This window comes from Halichondria panicea, chromosome 8, assembly GCF_963675165.1.
Source record: "Halichondria panicea chromosome 8, odHalPani1.1, whole genome shotgun sequence".
Lineage (NCBI taxonomy): Eukaryota > Metazoa > Porifera > Demospongiae > Suberitida > Halichondriidae > Halichondria > Halichondria panicea.
The window spans coordinates 6,854,960-6,880,681 of NC_087384.1; the positions used below are offsets into that span (position 1 = coordinate 6,854,960).

The following is a 25,722-nucleotide window of genomic DNA, read 5'->3' on the forward strand; positions in this document are numbered from 1 at the left end:
TCTTAATTAGCTATGTATGTACAACAGGTAATGTCATGTGACCCAGGTAATGTCATGTGACCTACCTTCGAGCAGCGAGAGCATGAGAATGAACACCTCCTCCTGTAGTCCGAGCAACTCCCTCAACAGTTCCACCTGACTAGTCTCCCGGTACAGCTTACGTTGCAGTACAGAGAATATATGCAAGAACCCGGATACTGCATCCCACAGACGACTGCGTGCCAGAGCCTCTTGGTTCCTGATACAAGGACCTTGCACATACTCTGTTAGCGTGCGTACAACTTGTTTCGCTACTTTAAACGCTTTTAGAAAATTCTCGCGACCCTGCAGATCGATTATGGGATAGTCTGAATAGTGCCAGTAAAAGTCCGAGATGGACTCTTGTAGGCGGAGCAGGTAGTCAACGGTGCAGATGACAATGTTGATAGTAGTGGTGTTGCCGGCTTGTGTTCGGAGGTAGTTTTGGAATGAGAGGTTGTGTCCCTCGCAGAGAAGTTGTAGGAACCGGAACAGAGATACGGTGAATGAGGAACGAGGGAGGACTTTGCTCACACCTGTAGGGGTGTGGTTAGGGGAGGGGCCAGGGGAACACACATTGTACTTATATACATGTACATGTAAGATCACAGTGAAATATTGAATACTACACAGCTAATTAGAAGGCCTCTCATAGAATACAGGGTGAGGGGGCGGGAGTAAAAGATACGTTTATTAATAATACAGGGAGGGTACAGTACACTCACAACTTGTGGGGGAGGCAGCTTCGGACTTGTTGAATCGCTGATAAGCGTTCCAATTAAGCACTCCACATGTTGATATTAGTGACGCTATACTAGACAGGAAACCAACGTCCATCCCTCGTAGCTCCGCTAGCATCTCCTCTTGCACTCTTTTGTTGCCTTCCTTGAGGAGCGCTATTCCCAGCTTGAGTGTGGAGTGGACCAATGAGGTGGCCTCTCCTGTGTCATGTGATATATATAAATATAAGGCCCCTCCCATACCACACCCCTCTCACCGTGTGAGGCTGTGAGGACGACCAAAACCATTGATTGTGCCCCTCTCTCCGCTAACTGCTCTTGTTTGTGTACTAGCTCCGCCTTCTGTTGCGAGTATAACTGTAGCGGATAGAATCATCACATGACCAGTCACGTGATATCTTTGTGACTTACCTCGTATGCTTTAGTGGCGTTGTCGTCACCGTCTAGCTCCTCTTCCTCATGACCTGTTACACTCTGCAGGGGGTCACATATCACACACCCTCACACACACACACACCTACAAATACTTACCTTACTCAGTAGCTCTGCGTACGCAGTGTACAGTGATGTCATTACACTATAAATAGCAAAGGAGGAAAAATGATAAAAAGATATAATTATTGGCAAACCACACCCACCCCTCATTTGCTGATGCTGCACGTTTGAACATTGTAAAGAGCTGAGAAAATGGATCGACACGGTTGTCCGTCCACGCCCCCTCGTCTTGTGATGTGTCATGTGATCTCTGTAGTGCGATGTAGTCCTGTTTGTCTAGTAGTTCCTCTGTGAGACGTAAGTGGCTGCCATGTTCGGAGGTGGTTAGCCAAGAGGAGCAGTACTGACCTAGGAACATGTTGATGGCTCTGTGTCTGTGTGGGTGGGTGGTGTGTGTGGTGTGTGAAGGGAGTGGGGGATGGATACAACGTAAGTAACGAACTTTCCAAATACAAACATACCCAGCGATAAATAAACTATTTTTAAACGGCTGTACATGCAGCGTTCAGAGCTCTTACTTGTTGACTTTGAAGTAAGGCACAGCAAGGAAACACTTGACAATGGCCTTCCTCTTCCTCTGGGAGAAGAGCTGCCTCCACCTGCTCTGAGCCAGGTGTCCCCTCTCCACCTACAAGGAGGTGATGTAACACACACACCCACACACACACACACACACACACACACACACACACACACACACACACACACACACTCATACACCCACACATACACACACATACACACCCACTCACACACACCTGCTCTAGCTTATGGCGGACTTTAGCAATACTCAGGATATTGAGAGCCCTCTCCTCAACACTTGACTCTGGAGATATTAGCAACAGCTTCTGAGAGAACCTCTTAACGAGTTGTCTAGCCAGGGGCTGACTCTTAGTAGCTCTCTGCAGGGGGTATAACAGTAACGACATGGCACTAGACCCACCGCACAGTCAGGGGGTAACAGTAACGACACTAGACTCCCCACACGGACATGACTCACTGCTTCCAGCTCTTGTATTATCTCCTCCTTGAGATCTTCAGCAACAACCTTCTTCTGCGTACGTGAGGGGTTGCCGTTGGTTACAATACTATGCCAGTATATAACTACACAACCGTACCTTTCCCAATTTATTCTTGATCACACCCACTATGAGACGGTCGTCAGGGGAGAGCTCCTGGTCATTAAGGGGCAGCAACAGCTCCAAACACGCCAGGAGGAGGTTAGGTGGCTTCTTGCTTTGTGATAAGTGTGCCTTCCCGCCCACGGGTTGTACAAACTGTCGGCACAGGTGAAATTGTCTCGATTGTTCGGTCAGCGTAAAGGTCGAAGTCTGAAATTCTCGTTTGAACATTTGCGAGGATGACCAACAGTGAAAGATGTCTGCAAGAGATACAAACACACTTTTGAGTGCTTCGCGTGTGTCGTGTGAGAGGGGGTGGAGTGTGTGAGGTGTGGAGGTGTGGGAGCGGAGGGCAAATGAGTGGGTGTGGAGATACACGGCTAGGAACGAGAGAATGGTTGCCAAGTCACGTGTGAACACTTTGTAGTTCTGTATAAGAGAAATAAAAAAATAAAAAAAATAAAAAAAATGTAAACAGTTTTACCTGAGTAATTGAGTGGGTGTGGTCGACCACGCCCTCTTCCGCCCCCTGACTCCACGATGCACTCGTATATTGCTCCTCCCCCCAGAGACCAATGGATGTCTCTCGGAGCTCTGTTACCACGTCAACCAGCTGACACGAGAGCAGCTCCAGCGAACACTTGCCGGCCAATAGAAGAGCTCCGTCCAGTAACCGTGGAAACCACGATACCCTCCCTAGTCCAAAGTGGCTAGCCAGCATTAAGAGGATTGCACCCACCACCTCGTCCACTGTTGCTATGGTAACACTGTTCACAGTAGCCTCACTAGGTGAGAAAAAAAATACACACGCAATCATAGCAAGTGCGCAGTACTAGTAATTTTGTATAAGCCCACCTTCCCAAACTACACCCACTAACCACACCCACTAAACCTCACCTGTGTGAAGTGTCCCACCATCTACACAGATAGTTGGTGAGGACTGGATTAATGATGTCCACAACAAACAGTACGTTGCCGCTGGTAGCACCCTCGACTGTGGCTCGATGTAGCTGCTCCAATAGTGAGTTGAGTGAGAACCCGAAGGTCCCGTTCTCCAGGAAGGGGTCAGGGTACGCGAGAGCAAATGAACCCATGCACCGACCGATTGTGATGAGCGGAGAGCTGAGTTAGAACAAAATGGAGGGGAGTTAAAACTAACCAACGAAACTAAAGTTATGGCCGTTCAAAGATGCTTTATTATATATACCACTTTAAGTGGACTTTGAAAGCTGAGTCAGCAGAAATAAGGAGGGGGGATAATACACACGGGCTAGTTACATGACCATACCTGCCCACATAAACTGGTCCAGTGCTGACGGCCATTTCCACAAGGTTCTGAAATATGTAACGACAGTGTGTTTGCACTGGGCCCGTGATGAGCAACCCTCCGTTGCCATGGTGACCAATGTGTCCGAAGAGCGAGCCGAGTGCCGGAATTAGCAAGTGGAGGCAATAAAAATGGAATTGAGCGTCTATTTTATCAGGTCTAGCGAGATTCTTGGTTGTTAGATGCATTCCACTGACAGCCTGTCGAAAGAAATCCACAATTTCTGGACACTCTATCTCAAGCCCCTCCCCTCCGTCCAGTACGCCTCTATGGGGGGTGGAGTCACTATGTAACTAGTTATATATAGCGGATAATTTATTATATCGGAACGTACGTTAAGTCCAGAGATTTGACAAGACTGTTAACGAGAGCTAGTATACAGTTGACAGTCATCCAGTTAGTGTCCGAGTCACTGACGGCCACACCCCCTTCCGGGGGGGTCCTCTCGAGTATATTAGGGGGTGTGGTTATTGGACAGAGGAGGGTGGGCAAGTGTTGACGTGTGTACTCCATCACACGGCAATACATTCTAAGAGAAAACATAAAAAAAATTTTATTTTATTTTATCTGGCTTACTTCAGGATTTTAAGTTTCTCTGTTTTTGAGGCAAAGCTGTGACCTCTGTGACCTCCGACGGTGGGCATGAAATAGGATGCGTGGTGTGAGAGGAAAGCCGTGAGTGTCGGGAATAGCACTTGAGTGTGGAACGAGTGGGCGGAGCTCGACAGGAGGGAGAGAAACTTGTCAAATAGTTGCGCTCCGAACTTGTCTTGTGCACAACTGAGGACAGTACATTATCACATGACTTGTGTGTAATTAAGTAATAATTACGTGATAAAGATGCTAGATACATGACGGTACAGTAAGCCTGCCTATGTGGGGTCCCTATAAGCAGGCCACCCTCTATAATACAGCCAGGTTAATGGGCCCCAAAGCCTCCATAGCATGTGTTTGAACCAGGCCACCCTCTATAATACAGCCAGGTTAATGGGCCCCAAAGCCTCCATAGCATGTGTTTGAACCAGGCCACCCTCTATAATACAGCCAGGTTAATGGGCCCCAAAGCCTCCATAGCGTGTGTTTGAACCAGGCCACCCTCTATAATACAGCCACTGTTAGTCTACCCAGGGGGGACAGGCTTCACTGTACTACAACCTCCCTTACCTGGTCTTGGTGGACGAGGACGTGCTGTTGTTACGATAGGTTCGGTTAGACTCGTAGCCCGAGGCTCTTAGGAACTTGAGCAGGTCCATGACATAGGATCTCAGCTTCTCCTTCCTACTCTCATCCAGCAGGACGTATGGGAGAAACGAGGGGTGGGCGTGGCACTCGGAGGGGGTGGTCTGCTGTAAGTCAAGTGCCCAGCGATCGTGAATATCTTCGGCCAGTGACTCAGCAACAACCTAGGAAACAAAGGGTTAAAGAAGTTAATCAAATTATCGAAATTAAATTGAAATTAAAATTTCCTCACCCGTTGGTCGATCCTCAGGTCTACGCGAGTGAGGTCCCATACATCTGGTTCGTACGGTGACTCCACCCACTTATTGACCACACCCACTATTGATTTCTTGGGCCGACGGATGCACATCTTCTTTGTCTTGTAGGGAATTGTGTGTGGGTCAAGCGTGAACTGTTTGGTGAGCGAGTAACCCTTGAGGATTAACCCCTTCATCACTGCCTCCACACCACCAGTCACCTTCATCCTCACCTGAGAGACAAAGGGGTTAAATAACAAATAGTTCACTGCAGGTAATTATAGATAAGTAATTAAAGAAGGACTACAAACAACCCACTAGCTACAGTGTACACAGTGGGACCACACTATAGGCTCTGTACACTAGCTACACAGTGGGACCACACTATAGGCTCTGTACACTAGCTACAGTGTACACAGTGGGACCACACTATGGGCTCTGTACACTACCTACAGTGCACACAGTGGGACCACACTATAGGCTCTGTACACTAGCTACAGTGTACACAGTGGGACCACACTATAGGCTCTGTACACTAGCTACAGTGTACACAGTGGGACCACACTATAGGCTCTGTACACTAGTCTACAGTGTACACAGTGGGACCACACTATGGGCTCTGTACACTAGCTACAGTGTACACAGTGGGACCACACTATGGGCTCTGTACACTAGCTACAGTGTACACAGTGGGACCACACTATAGGCTCTGTACACTAGCTACAGTGTACACAGTGGGACCACACTATGGGCTCTGTACACTAGCTACAGTGTACACAGTGGGACCACACTATGGGCTCTGTACACTAGCTACAGTGCACACAGTGGGACCACACTATGGGCTCTGTACACTAGCTACAGTGCACACAGTGGGACCACACTATGGGCTCTGTACACTAGCTACAGTGTACACAGTGGGACCACACTATGGGCTCTGTACACTAGCTACAGTGCACACAGTGGGACCACACTATAGGCTCTGTACACTAGCTACAGTGTACACAGTGGGACCACACTATAGGCTCTGTACACTAGCTACAGTGTACACAGTGGGACCACACTATAGGCTCTGTACACTAGCTACAGTGCACACAGTGGGACCACACTATAGGCTCTGTACACTAGCTACAGTGCACACAGTGGGACCACACTATAGGCTCTGTACACTAGCTACAGTGCACACAGTGGGACCACACTATAGGCTCTGTACACTAGCTACAGTGTACACAGTGGGACCACACTATAGGCTCTGTACACTAGCTACAGTGCACACAGTGGGACCACACTATAGGCTCTGTACACTAGCTACAGTGTACACAGTGGGACCACACTATAGGCTCTGTACACTAGCTACAATGTACACAGTGGGACCACACTATAGGCTCTGTACACTAGCTACAGTGTACACAGTGGGACCACACTATAGGCTCTGTACACTAGCTACAGTGCACACAGTGGGGACCACACTATAGGCTCTGTACACTAGCTACAGTGTACACAGTGGGACCACACTATAGGCTCTGTACACTAGCTACAGTGTACACAGTGGGACCACACTATAGGCTCTGTACACTATAGCTACAGTGCACACAGTGGGACCACACTATAGGCTCTGTACACTAGCTACAGTGTACACAGTGGGACCACACTATAGGCACTGTACACTAGCTACAGTGCACACAGTGGGACCACACTATAGGCTCTGTACACTAGCTACAGTGCACACAGTGGGACCACACTATAGGCTCTGTACACTAGCTACAGTGTACACAGTGGGACCACACTATAGGCACTGTACACTAGCTACAGTGCACACAGTGGGACCACACTATAGGCTCTGTACACTAGCTACAGTGTACACAGTGGGACCACACTATAGGCTCTGTACACTAGCTACAGTGTACACAGTGGGACCACACTATAGGCACTGTACACTAGCTACAGTGCACACAGTGGGACCACACTATAGGCTCTGTACACTAGCTACAGTGTACACAGTGGGACCACACTATAGGCTCTGTACACTAGCTACAGTGTACACAGTGGGACCACACTATAGGCACTGTACACTAGCTACAGTGCACACAGTGGGACCACACTATAGGCTCTGTACACTAGCTACAGTGCACACAGTGGGACCACACTATAGGCTCTGTACACTAGCTACAGTGTACACAGTGGGACCACACTATAGGCTCTGTACACTAGCTACAGTGCACACAGTGGGACCACACTATAGGCTCTGTACACTAGCTACAGTGCACACAGTGGGACCACACTATAGGCTCTGTACACTAGCTACAGTGCACACAGTGGGACCACACTATAGGCTCTGTACACTAGCTACAGTGTACACAGTGGGACCACACTATAGGCTCTGTACACTAGCTACAGTGTACACAGTGGGACCACACTATAGGCTCTGTACACTAGCTACAGTGCACACAGTGGGACCACACTATAGGCTCTGTACACTAGCTACAGTGCACACAGTGGGACCACACTATAGGCTCTGTACACTAGCTACAGTGTACACAGTGGGACCACACTATAGGCTCTGTACACTAGCTACAGTGTACACAGTGGGACCACACTATAGGCTCTGTACACTAGCTACAGTGCACACAGTGGGACCACACTATAGGCTCTGTACACTATAGCTACAGTGCACACAGTGGGACCACACTATAGGCTCTGTACACTAGCTACAGTGCACACAGTGGGACCACACTATAGGCTCTGTACACTAGCTACAGTGCACACAGTGGGACCACACTATAGGCTCTGTACACTAGCTACAGTGCACACAGTGGGACCACACTATAGGCTTTGCCACTAGCTACAGTGTAAACAGTGGGACCACACTATGGGCTCTGTACACTAGCTACAGTGCACAGTGGGACCACACTATAGGCTCTGTACACTAGCTACAGTGTACACAGTGGGACCACACTATAGGCTTTGCCACTAGCTACAGTGTACACAGTGGGACCACACTATAGGCTTTGCCACTAGCTACAGTGCACACAGTGGGACCACACTATAGGCTCTGTACACTAGCTACAGTGTACACAGTGGGACCACACTATAGGCTTTGCCACTAGCTACAGTGTACACAGTGGGACCACACTATAGGCTTTGCCACTAGCTACAGTGTACACAGTGGGACCACACTATGGGCTCTGTACACTAGCTACAGTGCACAGTGGGACCACACTATAGGCTCTGTACACTAGCTACAGTGTACACAGTGGGACCACACTATAGGCTTTGCCACTAGCTACAGTGTACACAGTGGGGCCACACTATAGGCTCTGTACACTAGCTACAGTGTACACAGTGGGACCACACTATAGGCTCTGTACACTAGCTACAGTGTACACAGTGGGACCACACTATAGGCTCTGTACACACACTGCAAATCAATTAGAGTAGCATTTCAGCTTCTTGCTTTTAAGATTATACTTCTAAGTGAGGAAAAAAGGTTGTACCATGAATCAACAATAGTACATACCTCATTGCTGAGTGTATTGAATGGCCTGAGGTGGTTGTGCTTGAGGCGGATATGATCCACTTCCTCCCCACAGCTCCACCCCTCACACTCTCTCTCGTACACCCAGCAGTCGTGCAGGTAGCTAGCATAAGAGCCAGCCAACTGCCGGTGGGTTGTTGTCATGGTGATACTGAGGGGAGGGGGTAACGTGTACGATAGCTGAATGTATGATTACAAACTTCTTTAATTAAGTAAGCTACTTTCGGGAGGTCATAACTTCACTAAAAAGCGATCAATATCAAAACTAAGAGATGCATTCTGTAGCTCTTGACAAGGCCTATCACATGACATGCTCAGATTAAAGTTTTGAGATAGGAAAAAAACAGCCTATTTTGATAAAAAAAACCATGGGCATATATAGCCTTCTGAAAAACAAACAATCAATTTTGTAAAGAGAGTATGAATTTGTTATCGTGGAAGCCATATGTACCTGGTGGTATCTAGGGGGCGTGGCTCATAGGTGTGTCCAGAGGAGGGGTAGACAGTGAGTAGTTGCTGAGTCAGCGGTACGAGTGTGTTGGGTGAGAGGGCACAAGTGGTGGCCTTGAGACAACCCACAGCTGTGCGGAGGAGGGACGGGTCGTCTGGCAACTAAAGGGGGGTAGGGAAATAAATAATGTATATATTTTCAACAACGTCAATGTCTATATATAGGCCTACGATCAAGTTATACCAACCACCACTGACCAGTCTCACTCCACCCTCTTGTTCCAACCCCCCTCACACACCACACACGCCCACACCACCCCACACACCTTGCCAGAGAGAGTGTCCATGAGGCGGTGTACCACTAGAGCAGCTGCCGTCTTCTCGTCCTGATCAGCGTGACCCAGGTAGCTCTTGTTGAGTGCTCCACTCTGATAATAGCGGGCGTACCACGTGTAGTGGGCCGTGAAAAACTGTACAAGTGAGCGTGCAATGAACCATGGAGCAGGGATATAGACAATGAACCAGAGCAGGGATATAGACAAATGTTGACCTGATAAAAAAGCGAAGCATGAATAGACCTAGACCTACAAGTTCATGCGTACTCTACAACAGTACATGTACATCATTGTACCATTGCAATACATGCTGTAACTTTTTCAACACTGAAATTGGAACATTAATAAATTCAAGTCATAGCCACCGTCCTAACCACCCCCCATAATCACAATGACCCCACCCCCCCATACTCACAATGACCCCACCCCCTCATGGCCACCCCCCCATACTCACAATGACCCCACCCCCTCATAGCCACCCCCCCCATACTCACCTTACAGTGCACAGTGCTAGTGATGTTGATGGAGCTGAGATTAGGGATGATCTTGGGAATATAGCCTTGCAGCGCTCGTGGGTGGAGCTCCCTGGGGGGTACAATGAGATAAGTACTGCCTCAGACTCAGAATTACGCATTAAGTACATGTACAACAAGTTCACGTACCTGCTGAATGCGATTAGGAATGTTGCTATGTTGTCTAGTTGCCCTGGCGACAGCTGGACGGACGTGTACAGTTGTATACAACACTCGAGGAACCCGTTGAGAACATGTAGGTGGGTCAGGAGGGCTCTAAATAGAGTAGCACACCCACTGAGCAGCGGGAGTACGGAGGAAGAGATGTAACGATTCAGAGACTGACTGAACTGGGGATTTCTCTCACCCTGGACGAGAAGGACAATAATAATTTATTATTACATAAACTTTTCAACAGCCATAACTTGAGTACAGTTTGATCCAATGTCAAAAATTTTATGATTTTCTGAAAGCTTAGAAAGATACCTTTCAAATGATGTGTTTTAATCCACAATTTTGTCGGGGCCATAATTCGTCATTTTTCGACCTTGGACCATGGGCTATAATCCATGGTATCGCTAAATTGGCAAACATTTTTATCTCTCAAATATGAAGTTTGATAACATCATTTGAAAGGTCTCTTTCTAAGCTTTCAGAAAATTATAACATTTTTGACATTGGATCCACAGAATTCAAGTTATGGCAGTTGAAAGAGTCTCCGAATCATTGATTAAACGGAGGGGGGGGGGGCTGTAAGTAAAATACTGCACTCACCGTGGTGGCTGCTCTGAGTGCCAACTTAATGTCAGGGAGGAACGCTTTAGAGAGCAGACCTAACAACACCTCGGGGTCCTTGATGACATATACTCGGTCCAGAAACCATACAACCGCCGTCTTGTGGGCGGGGCTAACTCCAGGCTGCGTCTCAGACGAGTAGGGTAGTGACAGAATATCGACAATGTCGTCAATTTTGACCAAGTTTCGTAAGATGTTTTGGGTACGTAGATCACCGCCCTCCTTCCGCTTGTTGTGGGCATATCCAGAGGAGGGGGTGTGGTGTGTGGTCATGTGAGGAGCACATGATGCCAGGAGACGAATCAGATTTGTGTAGTAGCAGAGTACAGCTTTTGTTGAGAGAGAATTCCCGTTGAAAATGGTTGATTGTCGACTGAACAAAGAAGATGTACTGGAGGAGAAGCTATCTCTGCGATCATTGATGCTGACATCAGCAAAACCTGACGTCTCTGGCTCCAGATTGTCTATGGCTTCCTTGTAGACTGTGTATAAGCCCAGGGCATCTCCAGCGAGAGCGGGACCCATACACTCTGAGTGACGTATGAGGAGTCGCACCACTGAGTAGGCATTCTCTTGGATCTGCTCGTCTGAAGGGAGGTAATAAAGGATAAACGAATGAATGAATCTCCACAGTACATACCACACACACCACCCACTCACTGTCAACCCAGACAACACACACACACACGCCCACTCACTGTCGACCCACACTGCACACTGCAGGAACTCGAGACACTTGCCACCCACGCGAGGGTTCCACTCGTAGTTGACGGAGAAAGAAGCCGAGTGCACTATTCCTAACCCGCTACCAGGGGTGGAGTATGGGAGCTCCTGGGAGCCAGAGCGATCACTGGTTGTTATGGCAACGAGTAGCGTAACTACATTCTCAAGTTGTGATTCCTCGAGAGCCAATGCGAGCTCTTGGTTGTCACGGATGGTCGCCGTGGCAACATCGAGAGGGGTGCATCCAGAGCTCAGCATAAGATCTGAGAAGACAGTAGATATTCTAATACAGCATTCAGTACACATTTATTATCGTATAGCGGGTATATTTTGAGGGTATAAATGGTTTTCACTGATTAAGCATGCCCACGAATTTAATATCGCATGCATGCATGCTGCAAAGGCTGCTATTCCGTGAAAATTGAATCCGCAAAATCATTCTAACAGTCTTTCCGCGAAAGTTTATATCCGCTATGTACAGTATACAGTGGACCCTCACATTCTAAAGACAACCACCATGTTACTTTACCTGGGTATTTCTCCATGTGTTGCAGGAGGTAACCAAGGTGACCAAACAGTACCCTCTGGTTCTCTTGACTGATACGAGCAAACGTGCACAAGAACCTACAGCAATCCTCCACAGGGGGTGGGGCATCGCGGGGGGTCCGGAAGTGCCGCCTGGGGGGGTGGCATCATGAATACACCGGCTACTGAAGCTGATAGCAATCATCGCTTCATTAAAATTAATTTCATTAGTTCCAAAATGTTGTATCTAAACATGTCATGTGCTAGAGTTCTCTAGAAGCTACAGAATGTACTTCAGCTTTGAAATTGGTTTCTCTAGACAAAAGTTATGGCCTTACAAATAATTATGTCAACATACAATACTACTACATTGTATATACAGCCTGAGGGCATAGTTACGTGTACCTGTGTGCTGGACCACGAGGGTTCTTGTCAGGTCCCCCGCTGATACCGAGGTGACTCCTGATGAGCCCCAGGACGGTCGTGTGTACTCCCAGCTGGCGTAACAGGTGAGGGTGGCAGTAGAACAGCTGACTGGACTGGATAGCACTGAAAGAGGGGAGGGAATAAAGAACAACTAGTGGTTAACTCGTAATATAAAGTACACGCATATTGGACTACAATAACTAGTATTAGCATGATGTAATTATCACATGCTAGTCCACTAATAGTACATCATACAACAATACGTACTGTAAGCTAGCCTAAGTATCTACTGAGCATGTGCAGTACGCAACAAAATGGCGTCCCAGGCTGAACACACCTGAGAGACTCCTTCATTAGCCCCTCCTCTGACTTGCCCATGCCCACTCCTAGTAGTAGCCTCAGAGATCCCAGAGCATGAATGAAGTCCCCGAGGTCCTCCCGAACCCTCTCCCCATCAAGGTCTATAACGTACGTCTTCTTAAGTGCTGCGGACACTTCACCCATTTCGTCAAATTGTCGGTGTAGTAGTGAGAAAATCTGACCAATCAGATCAGAGTCCTGTATCTCCGACTCGGCCCACTTGACCATCGTTATGGTGATGAGCTCACGTAGAGACGTCACATGACTACCTTTATTGCCTCTATCGTCATGACTACCATCAGGCTCGTCCGGTGAATTAATTAATTCGACAACTTGTGCCAGTTTTTGAGACGCTGACAGTGACTCATGTGATTGACCTTTGACCTGTAATCCCCCACAGTGATTCTGTAGCTGCCGATGAAAAGCGGTCAACGTACTGTGTAGTCTGGTGAGACCAGGGGGTGGTTTACGTGAGAGCATGGAGTGCAGTTGCATCTCAGGAGGACAACGAAACTCTCGTGGCTTGCTACGGAAGTATTTGCAGTGTCGCGTCTTTTGTTCTTCTTGCAGCTGGTCGACAAAACCGTGGGAGAACGTGACAACTGACTCCACCCTGTGCTGGACCTGTAAAGGGGTGTGGTTATTATTATTGTGTCATGTGATAGACATGTGATGTCACCTGACAATCACAGAGGTGGTGTAGTAGGTCACAGAGAGCTGATTTGATTGGTTCCTCACAAGCCACGTCATCAGACAGCAGGCCTTGTCTTATCACATCCACTGGAGGGTACAGAGCATAGCATACCATAATTATGAGCTAAAAATGGGCTAAAAATGGGAAATTATAGCCTGTTCAAAATTTGAGAATTGAACATACCATCTGAATGGGCTACTTCTAAGCTTTCAGAAAATCGTTTAATTTAGACCACAAAAACTCTAGTTACAGAGCTAACTCTAGAACTATCAAACCATTCCTCCAATGCTATCCCCCCTCACCGTGTTTGCTTGATGATGAGAAGAGACGAGGGTCGAGTAGTTCCAACATCCTCTCTACATCCCCGTCTCCCTCAATCCCACCAATCACGAGGAGGTAGTCCAGAGCATTAATGAGAGGAACGAAGATCTCTGATAGTGATGCTGGGAGGAGCTTTACACGATAGGACCGCGTGGAGAGCAGCAACTCAAGATTACTGTGTGTGTGGGTGTGTGTGTGTGTGTGTGGGGGGGGGGAGTACATTTTGTGTAGTAAAACCTACGTAAATATATACATGAGCGGTCAGTTAACTATGCACATGTACTGTACAATAAAGCAACTTGTCTAGCTATAATTATACTTACTGGAAGACATGGTTTTTGAGGTCCTCCAGATTGAGGCCCCGCCCATTCAGCCCCTCCTCTTTTCCGTACGTCAGTCGAGAGAAAGATGATGACACATTATGACAGAGCTGGTTAGCCACACCCACTCCAATCCCAGGCAGGGGGGCGTGGCTCAATGCAAACACTTGCTTCCTGTTCTGTGGTGACCCGACAGGAAATAGTGGAACAGACTGCGTGCACTCGGATAGGGGAATAACAAATTCCCCTCTCATAGCCAGCCTCGTCTGAACTTCGTGCTTCAAATGCAGAGCAAAGAACAACTTAAGATAAGCAAACATCAGATTATACTTCATAGATTCTTCCGCAACACTCATATATCCAAGCATGGACGTGGACTCGAGACTCTTCGATATTTTCTCTGCCAGCTGGAGATTGGAATGAGAACACACAGCGCAGTACGTTTCCAACGTCTGTATGTGGAAGTCCATGAGAGAGTGATACTCTGAAATCTCCAAAATGTCTATCGTTTCTTCTTCTTGTGGTAGACGGAGGATTACAGAAAACGAACGCTCGCTGTCGGATGATAGACGGAGTTTACCGGATGATGAGGCCACACCCACTGAGTAGCGAGACTTGTACACCATCTGACGTACCCAACGAGATGCCATGTACGATTGAACTTTGAACCTTGGAGGACATATCGGCAGTGTAGTAGAGTCAGTGTCGAGGCCAGCTGCTTGTAGGAATGGAGAGAACAGATGCCAGGAGAGGGGGGCGGAGTCTAGCCGACGGTTAAAGTCAAAATCAATCACATGACTTGTAGTGGGTGTGGTTACGATTGTAGGGAATAGTTTGGTAGAGTGTGGGACGAGGATGACCTTTTCATTAGTGTGTAGGTCAGAGCCCTGAGGGCATGACACTGAGAACTGTAGCTTGGTAGACGCAAAGTCCAGGACACACACAACACTGTGGGGGGTAACATGGTTATATAATCACTGTGGGGGGTAACATGGTTATGTAATCACTGTGGGGGTAACATGGTTATGTAATCACTGTGGGGGGTAATGTGGTTATGTAATCACTGTGGGGGTATCATGGTTATGTAATCACTGTGGGGGTATCATGGTTATGTAATCACTGTGTTACATCTGAAAATGCCCCTCTCTAAGCTTTCAGAAAATCATAAAATTAACGTTATTGGACCAACAGAACTAAAGTTTTGGCCGTTCAAAGATGCTCTATTTATTTAACGCTGGGCGTAATACACAACATGATGTCATGACTCACGTGACAGGATATGGTAGCACTTGTAAGGGCTCCTGGCTATCGAGTAGCTCCGACAGAGACACCATGAACGCTGTAGAATAGTGGGACACATCCGAGCGTCCAATCAGATCAATCCGTTGCCCGTAATGCATATCAGCTGACTGTGTATCTGAATCAATCTTAAACTGTGACTCAATGTACCGAAACTCGGTGGTGGTCCATCCGACAAACACGTGATCTGGATCCTGTCCCGCTGGTACCACGGCAGAGTAACACACCCTCTCACACTCACCCTCACCAATGGGTGTGGTCTGTGAGAAAGCCACACCCACACACAAGCGCAGACACTCTTGCTTCGGTGGCGTTGAAAAGTCCCAGTCAGTTTGCTGTACGGAAATGATCGAATGAGCTGCTTCAGTGTTTGAGATGGCTCTACTCTCGGAGGTGAGGGTGGGGTGGGTGTGGTCAATAACCTCGTATCCTCCGTGGGAGGAATACCAGAGAGGAAGATTATAGGGTAGGGCAGTAGGAGCACACACAGGTTGGAACCCAGCAGCCGTGTAGTCATGGTGCATGGCGTCCTGGGATCGACCAAAGTTGAACTGTGCTTTCTCCCCGGCTGACAGAGTAATGGCGGGGATGAAGCCACCAGTAGAGGTCACGTTGGTGAAGCCAATGGTGGACTCAGAGTGGACATCTTGAAGGAACTCACCATTCAGTGTAAAGGCTGAGGGAGAGAGGGGGAGGGATAGTAATGCATGACTGCACAAGGCTTGTACAGTACAAGCTGTATTCAACTTTGAATCTACATGTACAGTGAATGTACCAAGAATTTTCGAAGTGGTGACTATAATTATTGTATTTTCAATCTGCCTCTGTATGTGGCCTAGGAGGTGTGGCCTAGGAGGTGGTTAGTACCAGACTACGTATACACTCACACATAGTCTTCTGATCAATGTCCAGCAGACAGCCAATCACGTCACCTGCCTTCCAGCGTTGTCCGAAGCTAACGGAGCCATTATGCCATTTACAGCCCTGCACAGACAGGGGGTGGTCAAACAGTTAATTTATCAATGTCATAAAATTGCGGTTATGGCACAATCAGTGGCAGAAACAAAATTTTGTACTAAAAACAGTTTTTACCAGGAATCCATCGAAGCCATACGAGTGTTTGTCCACGCCCAGAGCTCTCTCGGCACTGAAAGTGGGTGTGGCCCAGCCCACCCTCATCATGCCTCCTGTCAACAGCTTCACCTCATAATACCTGCAGCCAATATAAACGCAATTTTGAGAGTTTGATTTTATCGCCGCCCCCAATGAAGTGGCTATATGGCTTATTAGAGATGGGCACTAGAGTTGGCTCTGTAACAAGAGAGTTCTGGTGATCCAAATTCAAAAATTTTTTGATTTTATAAAGCTTAGAAGGAGCTGTTTCAGATGGTATGCTCAATTCTGGAACCGGCTATAATTTTCCATTTTTGGAAAAATACCAAGGTAATTTGTCAAAAACAGACACAAAACATTTCAAGACACATCTTAACGAGTTCATTGTAAGCTTTCAGAAAATCATACATTATTGGACAAATGGAACTAAAGTTATGGCCGTTCAAAGATGCTTCATTTAACGCTGGATATAGTATGATTAGTATGAATGCATGCAGTGCAAAATAATAGAGAGGTCTGATTGGTTGATTGATCACCATTTCCCTGATCGGAGGGTGTAGCAAGTCTGTCCTCTGAAGGTCCTTGTTCGGGCGTGGGAGTCTGAGAACTCTCTTGTCAGCTGGCGAATGTCTGAGGTGTTGTCAGTGGGCGGGGCTATGATACAGCCCAGGGCCATGATGGTACGAATGGACTCTAAAGCTGTATCCTCGTTAGATTTCCGAGAGACTTGGTCCAGTTTAGAGTAAGGCACGAGGAGACTGTTTTTTTTGCAGTTTTTGTCCTATTTCAAGGGGAAAAAGTATGAAATTAGTCTACAAACTCATGTTATTTCCCGCCCACGCACACACATCTCCCACTACTCACACACACTACTCACAGTGGCAGCTCCGAAGGTCCACCCCTCACTGATCTTCCCCACCGCCCACACGTTGTGAGCATTCTCCGCCAACTTTTCCACCAGTCCACTCAAGCACTTGGGCACACTCACATCGGCAAGGTTCAAAGGTCGAGGTATGTAACCATTAGACATTTGATACTTGTCCGGGGGCAATACCATATATGGTAGTTCCTTATCTGAGTCATCTAGAGTGCTGATCTGGTAACCAAGGGCGATGAGTGTGGAGAGCGTTGCTAGGCCCATGTCATAATCGTACTGTCTGTCTCTTTCAGTGAGGTCATTGAACGCCTTTAGACTAGGGTTGTGTTTGAGCTGGTCGCTACGGGTCTGTTGTCAAGGTAACAGAGAGGTTATATATATATATATATATATATATACACACACAACAATGTATGCATGTAATATAATATGTCACACAGATACGACTGGCAACAGCTCACCTCGGCATAAGTGTAGCCAGCCTCTATCTTATTCTTAGCCCAGACCTCATGTATATTTTCCGCCAGCCTGTCCTTGAGACCACACCTCAATAGGGGGTCTGGTAACGAGACCCCTGAAGTAACGATGGGGGCCGGCACAAATGCCTCGTAATCAGCCAATATCATAGGCCCCCTCACGATTAGATCGTTGGACACACCCAGACACCGGAAGGGGATTAGTCGTACGTCCATTGTCGGATCAATGGCATCCAGGAGAGGTGTGTAGGTAGTGGGCGGGGTATAGGAGAGGGGACCATGGATACCACCCAGTGAGATCACAGCACTACATTGTGTGTGTGGGGAGGGGTAGCATATTTGAACAGCCATAACTTTAGTTCCGTTGGTCCAATAACGTTAATTTTATGATTTCTGAAAACTTACAATGAGCTCGTTAAAATGGCATCTTAAAATCAAAAATCTATTTTGGGCCAGTTTTTGATAAAATACCATGGGCTATATATATAGCCCATGGTATTTTTCCGAAAATGAGAAATTATGGCCCGTTCCAAATTTGAGAATTGAGCATACCATCTGAATGGGCTACTTCTAAGCTTTCAGAAAATTATAAAATCGTTGAAATTGGACCATCAGAACTCTAGTTACAGAGCCAACTCTAATACTCAGAATGTACTTACCTGATGCCAGCAGAGAAGCTAATGGCCGGAGTGATGAGGTCTGTGCCATGTCCGAACACCACCTCCCCTCTCACTCTGGTCCCGTTCACTGTATACCATGCCACGCCCCCCTCTAGGTCCAAGCAACAGCCAATCACATCGCCGACGCCAAATGATGTGGTGGTGGTCTTATCTTGTGTGGCTTCATCAGCGATGGAACACGATTGTCGAACAAGCCGCCTCGTAGTGGGCGGGGCTAGCGAGTGACCTCCGACCCAATAGTTACGTCCATCGAATCCAATCGAGAATACGTCATCGCCCACCCCCCCTTCCGTAGTGCCACACCCACTACTGGAGGGGTGTGGCTGGAAGTAGTGAGGGTGTGCCCAACCTACTCGGAAATGTGACTCGTTGATTGTAGCCTCGGGCAATAGTTGTGTTAGCTGCACCTCGTAATACCACTTGCTGTATAGAGCACTGTTGTCCCTGGAGCCCACATACACCGTGGGATGGACACTGTGGGGGGTGGGGTGGATCACATGAGCTAGTAGTACGGGGGTGGGGATCACATGAGTATGGGGGGGCATTGAAAAGTATACAGTGTACAAGATTTATACAATTCTTGTAATACGTACATGTACTAGTATTAGTAGATATACTAAAGGTATAACTTATTGAAAGCTATACATAATTATAACGTAGATCACATGACTAGTCAATGACCTATGAACCCTGACCTGTGAACCCTATCCTTGAGGGAGGTGTGCAGCAGTAGGTCTTTACAGGCGAGGAGATGCTTGAAGATGTGTCTCTGCTTGTCTCTCATGGCAACCCCACGACACACACACAGCGAGGAGAGCAGTCGCATCACCTGATCAGTGTACATGTATACCGTATTACTAGAATGTTTTGCGGGCATCAAACATAAGCAAACTTTGCGAGGGTTGATAAATTCGCAACAAATAAAATCACAAAACCTAAACTAGTACTAGTAAATACACACGATCCTTGCCAGAACGCAATAGTTAGATCTCAAAGGGTCAAATTTTCTGCTGATTTGGCGAGTTATATGTACTTGCAAGTTAGTACCACACACGTTGTCCCTCACCTTAGCATCTCTTCCGTTGCTATGCAACAGCTTGACGATACAGCCAATGTCCCTCTGAGATATGATATGCAGTACTTCAGGAGAGTCAGTGATAAGGCACTGAATCACATCAAGGACATGGTGTGACTGGGAGGGACAGGACAGCTGGTCCATGAACACTCGTAGCCAACGCTGGGTGGCAAACTCTCGGCAGTTGTCGTGGTTACCACGTATCATGGCAGCTACAGCAGCATAACACACGAGTATTAACAGGGTACATGATTGTGCCAGCTTATAATGTGCTAGCTTATAATGAATAGCTTCACTCTTTATTACGTAGCATATGCAGAATAATGCTGTTGCATTGAAAGTGGTTCGTGTGGTGAGGCCATTGATTGTCTCAAACACTGGCTTCATTAGGGGAATACTGATACATACACATAGAATAATAGTGTTGTGATGTACAGCAAAGGCAATATTGATTGTGCTCTAGAGGGGCAAACATTGGATGGTTGTTGGAGGACTACCACTCACCCAAGAGCTGGTATAACAGACTGGTGACTTTGCTGTCAGCTCTAGCCTTGGCCATCTCCACAATGACTGACAGTGTGTATTGCAGTGCTCCTTGCTTCTTGAAGAGTCCCTGTCTTTGTCTCAACACGGCCACCTCTCTCTGGTAGTCCTCGTGAGATAGCTCTGCTTTAGAGGGGCTCTTGAAATAGTAGAGTAGCTGTGTGAGGACCTCGGCTAGCTCCATCTCCAGGTGGGGGCTCTTCACACGTGAGCTGCTCATTATCACACTATGTGGGGGGTACAAGCGTGAGTATGAACACTCTGTGTGGGGGGTACAGGTATGGTATAGTTGAACTTGATTATAATTACAGCGCCACTCTTAATCATAAGATTGTATCACCACACATTTTTTGGAGGGCAAATTTTTTCTGGTCACTGTAATTTACATCAACTACAATAATTATGTCAAAGGCAGTGTCCTAATAAAAACTTCTGTTACTTGTGTATAAAGAGTCTCATGTGCCCGTGTGCCCGCTCTACAATGGTGGCAGCACCCTCCTCTTCCTCCGAGGCCCTCGTCACAGTGAAGGCAAACATCCTGCTCAGCTCACACCCCAGTAGAGCAGCACCATGACACCCGCTACTAGCCGACCCTGGTCGTCGCTCCGACACAGAGCAGCCCACCACCCTCCGAGTGCTAATGTGCGTTAAATAGACCTCCGAGTCTCCAAAACAGACCTTTGGTATACCCATATTGTCAACAGTGGGACGAGACCACACCCCATGTAACGATGATGGCTGGAACTGAAAGGGTTAAATTTAGTATGATAAAAATTTAAATTATTAGCATACTCACTGTTGTCTTGGAGAAGCAGAATGCAGTGAGGTCCCTCTCTGCCTCCAAGGGGTCCACTAAACACACAGACCATTGCTGCTTACAATGTCCCTTGCCAGAGCTCTTCTTCACGCCCACACCACTACCCTCACGAGACAGTCTCTCCGCCCCCTCACGCCTTACACCCCAACTATTGCTCCGAGCTACACCGCCCACACCACTGCTGCCCTCAAACATATCTGTGCCGCGTGTCTTGACAGCGAGGTATTTGCCCGTAACTAAGTGCTTAAGTCTGAATGGCTGACCCCAGCTGGTGAATCCTCCACCAAACCTGCACAGAGAAGTCAATATAACCAATATAAATAAACGGTTCCTTTGTAAGGCCATTACTTAATTTTAGTCTAGAGCAATCAATTCCAATATCAACAAGTTAGTTCTGTAGCTCTTAGAGAGCTCTATCATGTACATGGCATATTTACTGAAAACCATTAAAACCTTTTGTCAGATTTGTTCAAGGTCTTCTAGTTTGATTGGTATGCAGAGTTATAAGGCTACATACACACACATAGAATGAGGAGGACTTACTTCATCTGAAAGAGCTCCACTCTCCAGAGGGAACGAAGGTGACTCTTGTCCTCCAGGGCCTCGTAGCGAACATCACTGTGTGTGTGGTGTGGGTGTGTGTGGTGTGGGTGGTGTGTGTGTATGGGGTAACGGTTAATAAAGATATTGGAATAAGTGTAATCCTTGAGTAAGAATTGCCTAGAGTTAATTGCGATATTAATGTAGAATAACAGTTTTTCATTGCACAGTAAATGTTGGTTCTAAGAATGAATTGCTAGTTGTTGTGAGTGTGTCTGATTGTACTCACGCTTTGGTAGGTACGGGTAGCTTGACACTGAGGTCACAGTCTCGTGCCCCCACCGTCAAACACGCCTTGTTCTTGTTACGATGTACCAGTCTCAGTACGTCACCACCATTGACATAACCAACAGCAGCCTCTTTAGCACTACCAGAGGAGATGATGTGGAGACTCCACACACACTGGTGGAAGGACGCGTGGACTAGCGGCAACTGTAGGGGGGGGGGGATGGTGTGGTTACAATGCTTGCGTGCACAGTGGAAATTAATATATCTGCTCGATGAAGTACAGTGGAGGGACTCGAAATATCTTTCATGTGTACGTTGGTGTTTAACTAACCTTCTTGGCAAATGGATCGATGTCGGTACTATGGAAGAATGATGTTTCAGCACTCTAGATAGAAAACAATAACAATAACACAGGTAAGCTTACAATAAAGATTATGATAATTAAGCTATAGATCATAATAGAAACAACAAAGCATAGTTAACACCTTACAAGAATGACTACATTTACTTTCTGTCCTACTAGTATATAATGATAAAGCCATAGATCATGATAAGAACACTGTCTGTACTTGTACAATGACATTGTTGCTGCACTAGTTATGAGCTCACCAAGTATCTCTCATTGGAGACACTGACAAGAAATATGTCGTCACCCGCTCTGACCTGTGTGTTAGTTGCCATGACAATACATCAGTTAGAAAGACATAATAATTGCTATACATCATTTGTATGCCTTCATTCAGTTTCAAAAGCCCACTTCAAAACTATTGTTGAAGCCTTGGCAACATAGTGAGAATACCTAGAAGTGTCAAAGTTTGACAAATTGGACAACATGATACATATATACTTATGTATCGGGTTGCCAATAGTAACGAGAGCAGCCTGACCTTCTCTCCCTCAGAGCGCTGGCTAGAGGACGGATGAACAGTGAACCATTCGCTCTCACTCAGTGACCCTGTGTGTGTACCAGCAGGACAAGGCATAAGAGTACAACAATATAAATACACTGGTGGTTAGAAGTGTTATAACAAAGATTGTTTGTAACTTGCATAACTCTACATTTTCATTGACACTGCCTGATAACAGATAACACTTCCTCATAGATGACATGCAGAAGCTAATTACATGATCTCCATTACTACACACTGTATACATAGTACTAGCCCTCACCTTCTCCACGTCTTGTGAAGCCAATATCATAGGCCATCTTATCGTTACCAGGTGAGGTAGTGAGGCAGCTGAGGAGCCTCTTGGCAGGGACATGTCTCAACAGCACAGCATGGCCGTACATCAAGATCTTACGACTGCCTCCCCTCTACATCAAAGAAAAAAATCCATTAACTAATTAACTGTCATATAAACTCAAGTCATTTAATACAATAATAATAATAATAATTGGAAATGTAGACGCAGCTATGTTAAGCACACCTTTTCTTTGCTCATGCCGTGCGTGTACATGGCATGGACGGACATGGCGTCCTCTAGTTGAAACATGCATCGCCACAGCTCACACGATTCCTGCACAAACACACACACACTGGGTATGTACACAACACCTCAGAGGAGCACTTCAGTGGCTTGCCTGGTTTTGAGGCTCTGGTATGAGGTGACACAGCTGGGAGCCGAATCCCTTGGCAGCTAGGTAGCCACGTCTCATAGAGTCTCCACCAGTACAGGACAGACAGATGACATCTTCCTGTTATCAGTGTGTGTTATGGATGGATGGATGCATGGATAATTAGATTAGTGATTTTCCATGCCATGCCATGTGGTTGCTCATTTATGCACGCTGCGCTTGCAATCCTCGCACATACAGTTCTGATGAATGATATATCCGCTTCTTCAGAGTATCCTCCATCAAGACTGCCGTTCCCTGTGTCTTGCATTATCTTTAATCGCTTACAGACGTTGATTCTTCGCCATCGTATAGCTAGTTATAAGGTAAGTGTTTTCCTTGCAAAAAAAGTGGGAGGAGGTTGTAGCTTTAGATGTAGGCCACGCCCATCTAACTGGGGATTTTTTGATTACAATATTACATGAATTTAACGTCTCCAAGTTACGGTTTGATTGAGCTTCACCCAAAGAGGATCAATTTATAACTGGCCAATCAAGTGGCTAGGAATTTACGGTCCAATCAGAGTAAGGAATTTAATTTTATGGCGGGCAAAAAGAGAATAAAAGCTGCCAACAACAAGGAGGAATCATTCATCTCATCTTTTCAAGTTTAATTCTCTCTCTCTCGAATACGCAAAGAAGCAATGGCTCGTACCAAGCAGACTGCAAGAAAGTCCACTGGAGGAAAGGCTCCAAGGAAGCAACTGGCTACCAAAGCTGCTCGCAAGAGTGCCCCAGCTACTGGTGGAGTGAAGAAGCCTCATCGTTACAGGCCCGGAACTGTCGCTCTCCGTGAGATTAGACGTTACCAGAAGTCTACCGAGCTCCTCATCAGGAAACTACCCTTCCAGAGGCTTGTCCGTGAGATTGCCCAAGATTTCAAGACCGACCTGAGGTTCCAGAGCTCTGCTGTGGCTGCTCTTCAGGAAGCATCTGAGGCTTACCTGGTTGGACTGTTTGAGGACACCAACCTGTGTGCCATCCATGCCAAGCGTGTCACCATCATGCCCAAGGATATCCAGCTGGCCAGGAGAATCCGCGGCGAGAGGGCCTAGATCTTCACCATTTGAACTCTCAAACAAACGGCTTTTCTAAAAGCCACCACATTGCCTAAAAGAATCACTTTCCATTTATTATCAATGCCATTACATTTGTATTTTTAATACACGAACTTTCCTTTTTTATATGTATGAAAATTAATGGGGAGGGGTGTGCTTCTAATTAAAGCACATTTGTTAACTTATTAACTTGTATAATGGCTACTCCACATCATAGTCCCCTAGCTGGAGGAATGAAATCTCATTCAGACTTTGATCATGAGATGCATGTTCTATTACTGAGTAAGTCCAGAGTGAAGTCTTCACTAGGTACTTCAACATTGCTTGCTGGGTTTGCTTTGGTGAGTGGATGCTATAGTGTAGTGCAAGTGTACACATTCATTTTATGGGGTATTGCTGCATAATAATTTTAGATATCACACCTAAATTTTAATGTATAAAACTGACTGAAGTTTTTATTGTACAGGTTGCTATGGTTGAAGTGGAGCTAAACAACGATACTCCAACTGCCATCCTCATCCCCTTCACAATGATCACTGCCCTACTCATATTTGTACACCTCTTTTCTCTTGTTATTGCTACTCGCTTGCTACCAGAATTGGAAGCAGCTATTCATCAACCTCAGTTTTTATTCTCTTCGTCCATTGCCCGAGGGCACACATGGCCAGTACAGTTGGTGTGGTACCTGTCTAACATTGTGGGCATTCTGTTGTTTCTGTTGGAGTTGGTATTTGTAGCATTTGTCAAATTCTTCCCTCATCAAAACACACAACCTGATCGCTACTGGATTGGAATTGCAACGCTAGCCGTCGTCCTTGTTCTATCACTGATAGCTGCACCCTTCATTGTGGTTTTCTTCAGATCTGTATCAAAGAAGAAGATACAGCTAATGGAGGCAAGATTGGAGAGCGGAAAAGCCATGGTAGACAATCTCAATCAAAATAATCCACTAGTGACTAGAGACATTTCTTTTGCTTATGGTCACACTGAAGTCTAAGATTTAGTCATGTTCATGTATATTAATAACATTCATACGCTCCCGTACATAGCCATAGATTTTATGCTGTGTACGTACGTGGTATAGTTATAAAGTAAAGAAATGATCATGCTTTTTTTATCTCATTTTGTGGGTTTTTTGGTGTAAAAAAGACACATGACATGTACATTTAGATG

General features: G+C 46.5%; 3 protein-coding genes across 3 annotated transcripts in view; 2 read left to right on the forward strand and 1 right to left on the reverse strand.

Moving 5' to 3' along the window:
- Positions 1 to 23,857, reverse strand: part of LOC135339397 (ryanodine receptor 2-like) — a 29,113-nt gene extending 5,256 nt beyond the window's left edge. Inside the window, exons 1-51 of the mRNA XM_064535479.1 lie at positions 23,692 to 23,857; positions 23,460 to 23,573; positions 23,306 to 23,395; positions 23,048 to 23,192; positions 22,765 to 22,832; positions 22,487 to 22,540; positions 22,209 to 22,262; positions 21,879 to 22,081; positions 21,593 to 21,667; positions 21,029 to 21,338; positions 20,672 to 20,976; positions 20,194 to 20,459; positions 19,681 to 19,901; positions 19,310 to 19,443; positions 18,594 to 19,088; positions 17,920 to 18,241; positions 17,459 to 17,806; positions 17,118 to 17,362; positions 16,561 to 16,681; positions 16,356 to 16,452; positions 15,439 to 16,144; positions 14,173 to 15,117; positions 13,831 to 14,024; positions 13,514 to 13,614; positions 12,812 to 13,458; positions 12,454 to 12,597; positions 12,053 to 12,201; positions 11,499 to 11,786; positions 10,780 to 11,387; positions 10,156 to 10,373; positions 9,988 to 10,078; positions 9,485 to 9,628; positions 9,160 to 9,320; positions 8,691 to 8,859; positions 5,173 to 5,409; positions 4,866 to 5,104; positions 4,278 to 4,481; positions 4,036 to 4,230; positions 3,663 to 3,968; positions 3,272 to 3,496; positions 2,859 to 3,159; positions 2,372 to 2,803; positions 2,254 to 2,307; positions 2,012 to 2,155; positions 1,772 to 1,881; positions 1,397 to 1,627; positions 1,290 to 1,335; positions 1,170 to 1,232; positions 1,016 to 1,115; positions 744 to 959; positions 66 to 554 (exon numbers count right to left, since the gene is read on the reverse strand). Of these exons, the coding sequence (XP_064391549.1) occupies positions 66 to 554; positions 744 to 959; positions 1,016 to 1,115; positions 1,170 to 1,232; positions 1,290 to 1,335; positions 1,397 to 1,627; positions 1,772 to 1,881; positions 2,012 to 2,155; positions 2,254 to 2,307; positions 2,372 to 2,803; positions 2,859 to 3,159; positions 3,272 to 3,496; positions 3,663 to 3,968; positions 4,036 to 4,230; positions 4,278 to 4,481; positions 4,866 to 5,104; positions 5,173 to 5,409; positions 8,691 to 8,859; positions 9,160 to 9,320; positions 9,485 to 9,628; positions 9,988 to 10,078; positions 10,156 to 10,373; positions 10,780 to 11,387; positions 11,499 to 11,786; positions 12,053 to 12,201; positions 12,454 to 12,597; positions 12,812 to 13,458; positions 13,514 to 13,614; positions 13,831 to 14,024; positions 14,173 to 15,117; positions 15,439 to 16,144; positions 16,356 to 16,452; positions 16,561 to 16,681; positions 17,118 to 17,362; positions 17,459 to 17,806; positions 17,920 to 18,241; positions 18,594 to 19,088; positions 19,310 to 19,443; positions 19,681 to 19,901; positions 20,194 to 20,459; positions 20,672 to 20,976; positions 21,029 to 21,338; positions 21,593 to 21,667; positions 21,879 to 22,081; positions 22,209 to 22,262; positions 22,487 to 22,540; positions 22,765 to 22,832; positions 23,048 to 23,192; positions 23,306 to 23,395; positions 23,460 to 23,573; positions 23,692 to 23,763 (11,896 nt within the window). The 5' untranslated portion in view covers positions 23,764 to 23,857. The remainder of the gene's footprint in view (positions 1 to 65; positions 555 to 743; positions 960 to 1,015; positions 1,116 to 1,169; positions 1,233 to 1,289; positions 1,336 to 1,396; positions 1,628 to 1,771; positions 1,882 to 2,011; positions 2,156 to 2,253; positions 2,308 to 2,371; positions 2,804 to 2,858; positions 3,160 to 3,271; positions 3,497 to 3,662; positions 3,969 to 4,035; positions 4,231 to 4,277; positions 4,482 to 4,865; positions 5,105 to 5,172; positions 5,410 to 8,690; positions 8,860 to 9,159; positions 9,321 to 9,484; positions 9,629 to 9,987; positions 10,079 to 10,155; positions 10,374 to 10,779; positions 11,388 to 11,498; positions 11,787 to 12,052; positions 12,202 to 12,453; positions 12,598 to 12,811; positions 13,459 to 13,513; positions 13,615 to 13,830; positions 14,025 to 14,172; positions 15,118 to 15,438; positions 16,145 to 16,355; positions 16,453 to 16,560; positions 16,682 to 17,117; positions 17,363 to 17,458; positions 17,807 to 17,919; positions 18,242 to 18,593; positions 19,089 to 19,309; positions 19,444 to 19,680; positions 19,902 to 20,193; positions 20,460 to 20,671; positions 20,977 to 21,028; positions 21,339 to 21,592; positions 21,668 to 21,878; positions 22,082 to 22,208; positions 22,263 to 22,486; positions 22,541 to 22,764; positions 22,833 to 23,047; positions 23,193 to 23,305; positions 23,396 to 23,459; positions 23,574 to 23,691) is intronic.
- A 208-nt stretch (positions 23,858 to 24,065) lies between these two features.
- LOC135339407 (histone H3) lies at positions 24,066 to 24,595 on the forward strand. Its single transcript, XM_064535491.1, has one exon. It carries the CDS (start codon positions 24,136 to 24,138, stop codon positions 24,544 to 24,546), a length of 411 nt encoding a protein of 136 aa, XP_064391561.1. The 5' UTR covers positions 24,066 to 24,135; the 3' UTR covers positions 24,547 to 24,595.
- Positions 24,596 to 24,746: 151 nt separating this feature from the next.
- LOC135339406 (calcium release-activated calcium channel protein 1-like) lies at positions 24,747 to 25,666 on the forward strand. The gene is made up of 2 exons (XM_064535490.1): positions 24,747 to 24,890; positions 25,016 to 25,666. Exons 1-2 carry the CDS (start codon positions 24,747 to 24,749, stop codon positions 25,544 to 25,546), a joined length of 675 nt encoding a protein of 224 aa, XP_064391560.1. The 3' UTR covers positions 25,547 to 25,666.
- The last annotated feature ends 56 nt before the right edge of the window (positions 25,667 to 25,722 follow it).

Coding starts and splice junctions, on each gene's coding strand:
- LOC135339406 (XM_064535490.1), top strand. CDS start 24,747: ATGGCTACTCCACATCATAGTCCCCTAGCTGGAGGAATGAAATCTCAT. Junction 24,891..25,015: donor TGCTTGCTGGGTTTGCTTTG/GTGAGTGGATGC, acceptor TTTATTGTACAG/GTTGCTATGGTTGAAGTGGA.
- LOC135339407 (XM_064535491.1), top strand. CDS start 24,136: ATGGCTCGTACCAAGCAGACTGCAAGAAAGTCCACTGGAGGAAAGGCT.